At 42.0% G+C, this 7,279-nt stretch overlaps 1 protein-coding gene across 1 annotated transcript in view; it reads left to right on the top strand.

Annotated features, from left to right (window-relative positions):
* Positions 1–26: 26 nt before the first annotated feature.
* The window catches only part of dennd3b (DENN/MADD domain containing 3b), a 37,643-nt gene continuing 30,390 nt past the window's right edge, over positions 27–7,279 (top strand). The window contains exons 1-6 of the mRNA XM_063199778.1: positions 27–187; positions 2,177–2,411; positions 3,008–3,290; positions 4,623–4,738; positions 5,958–6,085; positions 7,066–7,177. Of these exons, the coding sequence (XP_063055848.1) occupies positions 2,328–2,411; positions 3,008–3,290; positions 4,623–4,738; positions 5,958–6,085; positions 7,066–7,177 (723 nt within the window). The 5' untranslated portion in view covers positions 27–187; positions 2,177–2,327. The remainder of the gene's footprint in view (positions 188–2,176; positions 2,412–3,007; positions 3,291–4,622; positions 4,739–5,957; positions 6,086–7,065; positions 7,178–7,279) is intronic.

Raw genomic sequence — 7,279 nt, 5'->3', positions numbered from 1 at the left:
CTTTTTGAATGAGGAAGAGATGGACACATCGCGTGCTGTCTTTGCGCGGTGCGCACTGGACTCTCGCGCTCGCTGGGTAGATAGTCGGACGTTCAGAGAGACTGGACTACTCATAGGAACTCTGGATATACTGAAAAAATATTCTATGTAGATTACCGCGTGGCACGACTAAATGTATGCAGAACAGGTAAATTTTGTGATCCTAGTCTGCGTTTTGGTTTTTGGTGTAGTCTACTTTTTTATGGTGGGTATAATGAATATTTGAGCATTTTTTGCAGTGGGTATACAGTATATGTTTGTGCTATTCAAAACAATGGATCAATCAATTTTAAGTGGGTATACTGAAATCCCTAAAATTTAGAAGTGGGTATACTCCGTATACCCGCGTTCTGCGTAGACTACACCACTGGTTCTGTCTTGGACGGCTTTAGCGAACTCATCCGTGCCTTTCATTGTAATTTTTATTATTAGGGCTACCTTGGTTTCACCAGACTGCAGTGTTAGTCTGTCATCTACACTTAGGCTAACCGTTTTGCATTCAAAACGAAGGTGTCTTTGGTCGATTGCCTCGGTGGGGTTGTACAGTAAGTTCTTGTTCTGCAGGTCACATCAATCTAAAATGCACTTAAATTAGTCTGGCTTTAAAATACCGGGTGCATGTTTAATTTAAGGCCTACATTGTCTTCTTACGGGTTAGACTACTGGGTTGCTTGCTGAAACTAAAGGTAGCCTAATACTTTCAGATTCCCCCCTCACTGTGAGACTCCATAAACTAGGACTACATGGCTTCTCCAGGCAATAGCCTACCACAGACTCATAAAAGTCAGGCATTTTGAAGACTTGAGTTTTATTACAGCAATGCTTTACTCTATTGCTATGTCATGGTCACAGGACTTTAATGCTGGATTTATTGTTCTCATGTGCCATAGGCCTACACGTCTCTGGGTGTCCTACCAGTGAGAGAAGGGGGACAGAATTGGTTCCCTTTTACGTACTAAGTTGGTGGCTTCTCAGATCACTTTGTCCCTGACTTGGCTGTTAACTGTTACCAGTTAACTGTTAACTGTTAACTGTTAACTCTGCCAAGCACAAGCAGATGCTTCCAGATGTTGACAGCTGCCTACCGGTATATGCAGGGCCAGATAAAACACAGGCTAGCTATGCTACAGCCTATGGCCCCCCACCTGGCAGATGGCCCCTGGTTTGGCCAAGGGGTGGGAGAGTGGGGGAGATTTGTGACAATATGCAGAATTGTCAATTGTGTCTGCAAATATGTTATTCTTAATTCCTATCTTGGAATTAGGGTAAGCAAGAAAGATGAGTTCCCTTTTAATCCTCTTTTATTCCCGTGACATTCTTCCTCAGACTAAAAGTGTGCCGTTCTTCCTTGTGAACTTTACGTTTTGAACCTTCAACTAGCTAAAAGAAATTGGATGTGCATGAGATCTCACCGGGCTATCTTGGAATTATGACACTGTCTTTGTCATTTTGAAATTTGCCTTCTGTGGGGCCCTCCAGCAACCTGTAGCCTAGGGGGCCCAGCCCATCTTGATCCGGCCCTGCCTATAGATACCAAGGTCTGCCGTTTAACTTAATATTTCATTTTGATACCTGTGTCCTCAAGCAGAAGCCTGGATTGAGTGTGTCCTCTCCAGAAGTGTGCAGAAGGCTATGTGACGATGAGTGTGTCTTAATATGCGACCTTGCCTCCTCCACTTGCTTCTCGTCATGATGACATCACTGACAACAGCATTATATTTCAATATCTTGCAAAAGCTCAATTGTAGAGTCTTTTGGTGAATGAAAAACAGTCCCTCAAAAGTTGTTGTGGCTAGGCTGACAGGTGGGAAACTTTATCGTTTTCTCCACGGAGGAGGGGCCAGGAGGCGGGACGAGGAGACAAGCGCAAGTGGAGGAGGCAAGGTCGCATATTAAGACGCACTCTATGAGAGACCAGAGCCATGGAAGTAAGAGTTAGGCTAATCCCATTAACCTCCATATTCCATTTGTACACAAAGATGGTGACTCATGGAGCCTTTGACATACATATCACCATTGACATAGTTCCAAAATAGTTCCAGGAAGTGAGCGTTGATCACAGAAAGTGCAGTAAAGGTAAATGTAATTCATTTTCATTTACATGCCATCTGTGCTTGTGTGTTGGTTCTGTGTGAAGTCTCTAGCGAAAAGACAGCCGCTACCTATAATTATTTGAATCTACGTGGATCATGTCTCCAACCGACGTCCTGTACCCCGGTTGCCATAACTCTGAATTCCATGGCTCTGTGAGAGACAGCACACACAACGACCAGTAGCTTACTGGGCTCATGGAGGACCACCTTCCTCCTGGACTGCTGGAGGCCTGTATCGTCGTGGGTGTAGCCACTGAAAAACTCAAGGAGGCATGTCAGGTAGAGTGAAAGTTTAATTGACAGGTTGTATTTCATGTTGATATATAGTATTATAATGTCAAATTCAATTCATTGTTTAATGTCTCATATATTGTCATCTTGTCAGGAACTGTAACCAATACCCTGTAATATCTCTGTCGATTTAGAGTGTCATCTAAATGTAATGTTAAGTCATACAGTAGAATTGTCTTGAACTGAAGAATTGAGCATGAGTTCAAGTCATAGACAGCCCTTTTTTCATTTGCAGTAGGGATGCAAATGATCAATTAATTCATTAATTGTTAGTTGGTTGGCTTTATCGATCGACTTTCTATTAATTGATAAGCGGGGCTTTTTCCCCAAAATTTTCTGATTAAAAATAAAAATGAGATAAAACGCTAAATTTAAATGAATTTTTATTTATATTCTTCAATCCTAAGGTGATTGACATGTTCCCATTCTTCCCACTCCTCTTCACACCCACTTCATCATAGCCGTTTCACCTGGGTCTCTCGCCATGTCGAGTTGGCAATTAATTGCAATTATGTTTTATCGATTAACACTTTAATCAACTAAAGTCAATCAATCGATTAATTGCTCACGTCTCTAATTGGCAGAGATACCAACAAGGGAACGACGCGGAGCTGCCAGTGGTGGAGGCGGAGGTTCTGCAGGTCCATGCGCCTCCTTTTGAAACTCGTAAAGGGAGAGCTGCAGATGGCGGGGGCCAAGTGGCGTTCAGTCGAGTTCAGCGAAGACGCTCTTTTATCAAGAAGAAGGAGAGAACTGCCGCTGCGTTTCCAGGGGAATCCCGTCCTGCTGGAGAGGAGGACGCGGCGCCAGACATCAGCGTGCCAAAAGACATCGACCTTGTAGGCCTGCCCCAGCTCTGTTTTCCTGGTGTGTATGGCTGTGATATGTGGATGAGTAAGGTTTGTGAAGTATATACTTCACAAATATACTAAATATACTTGGGTGTGTGAATGTGTGATTGGACTACATGATTATGCGTGTGAGATTTTTAAGTACTTTTCTAACATTTTAATTTTATTTTAACCATTATTGCTTCAATGGACACGGAATGCTCAATTTAGTTGAACAATTTCGTTACAATGACAAATGAAAAAGATATTCTATTCTAGATATTCTATTCTGTTCCACTTAGAGGGCGTATTCAGACAAGGAAAGTCCGATAGTGAATCCCTTGATTCCATACTAGTGCTGGTGTAAATAGCTTATGCTATGTTCAGTAAGCCTACTGTACTGTGTATATTCAATACAGTATATGCAGCCCATACAATGGTATAACTTCTTAACATAGTCTTGCCTTTGTTTTACAGCAACGTGTGAGATATCCAGTTAGGTCCACTTGTATTTTACTCTTAAGGGGCTTGTAGGAAAGAAAAAAAACACCTTAGTTTCCAAAATTCAGTAAGATTTTGTGTCGGGTGAAGCTCAATTGAAATCCAGTGTAAGTCCAATCAGCTACAGGTGCACACTGCACAAGTGATTTACAGTATGGTGTGATGGTGAACTGTTCTTACAGAGTCCCATTACTACACACAGTTTCAAAATTCACAATACAGTGTATGGTAGGCCCTCTTACTCACAACACACTAGTATCTAGACGCAGTCAAGTTTATAGGACGTGCTCCTGTACTAGTTGTTTTCACATACAGTAAATTTGAACCCATTTAACCTAAGGCACCTGCAAAAAAACACCTGCTAAATGCCTATGCCCTTTTTGGGAAAACGTGCCCTCAGAATATCAGAATATATAACAAAATATCTCAGTGTCCAAAGCACATAAAACATAAAAAAAATACATTTAAAAGCTAAGACCCTCATTTTGCATTAGCATGTGTTCAGTCAGCTCTCAGTCATCCAGCATCAATGGGCAGGGCCGGATTAACACACAGGCTAGGTATGGTTGCAGCCTAGGGGCCCCCACCTGCAAGGGTGGCCCTGATTGGCCAAAGTGAAAAATTGCAGAATTGTGACAAAACGCCATGTTGCAATTTTCTTTCTTTTTAATACTCCTCTTCACAGCTGGTAGACATGTCATTCTTAATTCCTAGCTCGTAATCATGAGACTGTCTATGTAAATTTGTCAAGAAATGTGCCTCCGGAGGGCCCCACAGCAACCTCTAGCCTATCGGCCCTAGTACATATTAATCCAGCCCTGTCAATGGGTTAAACTCTCTAAAATCTGTGTGCTGTGTTTATTTCCAGGAGGTTTGAGCCTTTGGACTGAACCCAAAGAGGCCTGCTTTCACTTCCTTGTGTTCACTGATGTTTTTGGAAACCAGACACATGGAGTAGTTCTGCAGTACTGTAGGCCAGTACAGGTACTTCTGTTTTTATTCTGGATGATATTTCCCACGGTGGATAAAGAGAGAATTCTGGCATGTTGATTTGTCAGTATCAGACGGACGGTGTGGCACTTTTTTTCAGCTCCTTCCGAGATCCTGACCATTCTAATGGGAGTATGTTTATATTTGCCATGGGAGTATGTTTGTTTACATTTGATACCTTTAGGATGGTGTTAAGAGTATGTCAGGATGTCTAAAAAAAGTAAAGAAGACACGCTCACACTATCGTCTAATGGTTTTCACAGTTCTGAACTGGGTGCTTAATCCCACATAAAACAGAAACCAATAAAGGAAGCAAAGGACAGCACTCTTCAGATGTTTCTGTGTTTATTCGCCCACAAACGTTTTGGGCAGAGCCCTTCTTCTGCGTGTAATGGCGATTGCCTAATTGCCTAATCCGGAGTCGACAAAGGAGTAACATTTTTTATCCATCATGGCGTCGCACCCACTGCCCGTGCGCACCATGTTCTCAGGCTATGCCTCCGTACTACACCGTGGCCAATGCATTTTCCAGCCAGTGTTCTTATCCAATCTATTTTCTTGCTGTACATCTGGTAGGTCTACCTAAACCAGTGGGCAAATCAGGATCACCACTTGCATATTTTCTCTTCTGCCCGGATAAGGCCCCACCTTATAAATCTCCAATGCAGCCTTCCCAGATGTACAGTATGTGTGGAGCGAGTTAGGTTAGGCAAGTTAGGTCTGATGAGAATTAGGTTATCCATCTCAAGGACCAATTATGAAAGGGTTTGACCTCAAAGGTGTACATACGTATCATATGTGTGCCTAGTTGTTTATAATGCCAGGCGTAGAACAGCCCCAGTTTAGTTTAGTTTCGTTTATTTAGTTTAGTTCAAACAGGGACCATGGACAAGAGTCATTGTTTACAAAAGTAAAAAGATGGCTTGAGCCAGATTATAGCTAATACAGCTAATTTCCATCTGCAATCCCTGGGCAGGTAAAGTCTGTATGTCACGACAGTAGGTCATCAAAAAGGGTGTAGCAATTTTAGAACTAGAACAATGCACTTGTTTGTTCCTAGGACAGCAGACAGATTGCCTACTGCATGCATGTTAAGGGTTCTTTATAAATTCTAATGGCATGCCGTTGACATGGCAAAGGAGGAAAGCACAGATTTCTTTGGCATTACTTGTACTCTGCATGACCATGGTGGATTCCTGTGCTTTCCCTGCAGGCGTTTCCAGAGACTTCTCTGCAGCAGAATGGACACTGGTCTCGGGCCTCTCGACTCTACTCAGACTATGGCATTTGCGTCATATCAAAGTATCCCTATTACACCGCTTTGAGGGATTGCCTGTCATGGTAAGAGTAAGTCCACGTTCTGTTCTTTTATACAATGTACAATGACCAATATAATTCTGTCCATTAACAAGGATCAAGAGTACAAAATGCAGCACATACTGCCCACCCTTTACACCCATTACAGGCAGCCATCCAAGACAGAAGACTACTCTATGTAACAAAACAAAATAATATAGGTCAGTCTCACCCAATCCAACATGATCTCCAAAAATTCTGTGCTCCTGGACACGGATGTTAAGGACACAAAATCTGTGTCCAGGAGCACGGATTTTGCCAAAATTCCGTGCTCCTGGACACGGAATTATTTTCCGTGATGGACACACAGAAGTGCTCTCTATACTCCCACAGCTCTATGTTTCCACAGTCTTGTGTTTTCTCAGGATTTTTCTAATTTCAAATATTTTGTCTAAAAAAAAAACATTTCTTACTGACAGGTTAGGGTTAGGGATTGTTTTGGTCTGGGCACAGCTAGTTTTCTTTCATTCCTTATATGAGTTTGATAACCTAGCAACCAACTGGAAAAGGTATTTCTCAAAAATATGTCTTAAATGACAGGTTAAGGTTAGGGAATGTTTTGGTCAGGGCACAATTTAAATTGCTATAGCATTATTTTGTTTTTGATTAGCATTTGGTATGTATTTTCTAATGATAGAGTTACACAGTGCTGTGGTAATAGCCTATAGAAAGCACTTCCGTGTGCCCATTACGGAAAACAATTCCGTGTCCAGGAGCACGGAAAACAATTCCGTGTCCAGGAGCACGGAATTTTGGCAAAATCCGTGCTCCTGGACACGGATTTTGTGTCCTTAACATCCGTGTCCAGGAGCACGGAATTTTTGGAGATCAGGCTGCCCAATCATACACAAAAGCTTGTTGGAGGATTCCGAGAGTTGCACACTGTACATTTATTAGAATGCTCCCAAGGTCAACTAATCAATTAAATCCACTTTTACTCTTTTGTGTTTTGTTTGAAATTGCAGTCTTCTGAGTCAGTTGAAGCACTGTCGGATAACAGACTTGGATCAACGAGTCAAGGAATTCTCTGCCAAGCTTGCACTAGTACCCATTCCTCCCCCTGGAGATCTTCATGTGGTTTGTTTGTTGAACTAATATTTCTATAAAGTATTATTTATCAACACTGAACTTCTCAGGATGAAATAAACTAAATTTTGCACCAGTTTGATGACACTTTCA

This window comes from Engraulis encrasicolus, chromosome 5 (assembly GCF_034702125.1).
Source record: "Engraulis encrasicolus isolate BLACKSEA-1 chromosome 5, IST_EnEncr_1.0, whole genome shotgun sequence".
NCBI classification, from domain to species: domain Eukaryota; kingdom Metazoa; phylum Chordata; class Actinopteri; order Clupeiformes; family Engraulidae; genus Engraulis; species Engraulis encrasicolus.
This window is presented reverse-complemented; position numbering and strand designations above follow the sequence as displayed.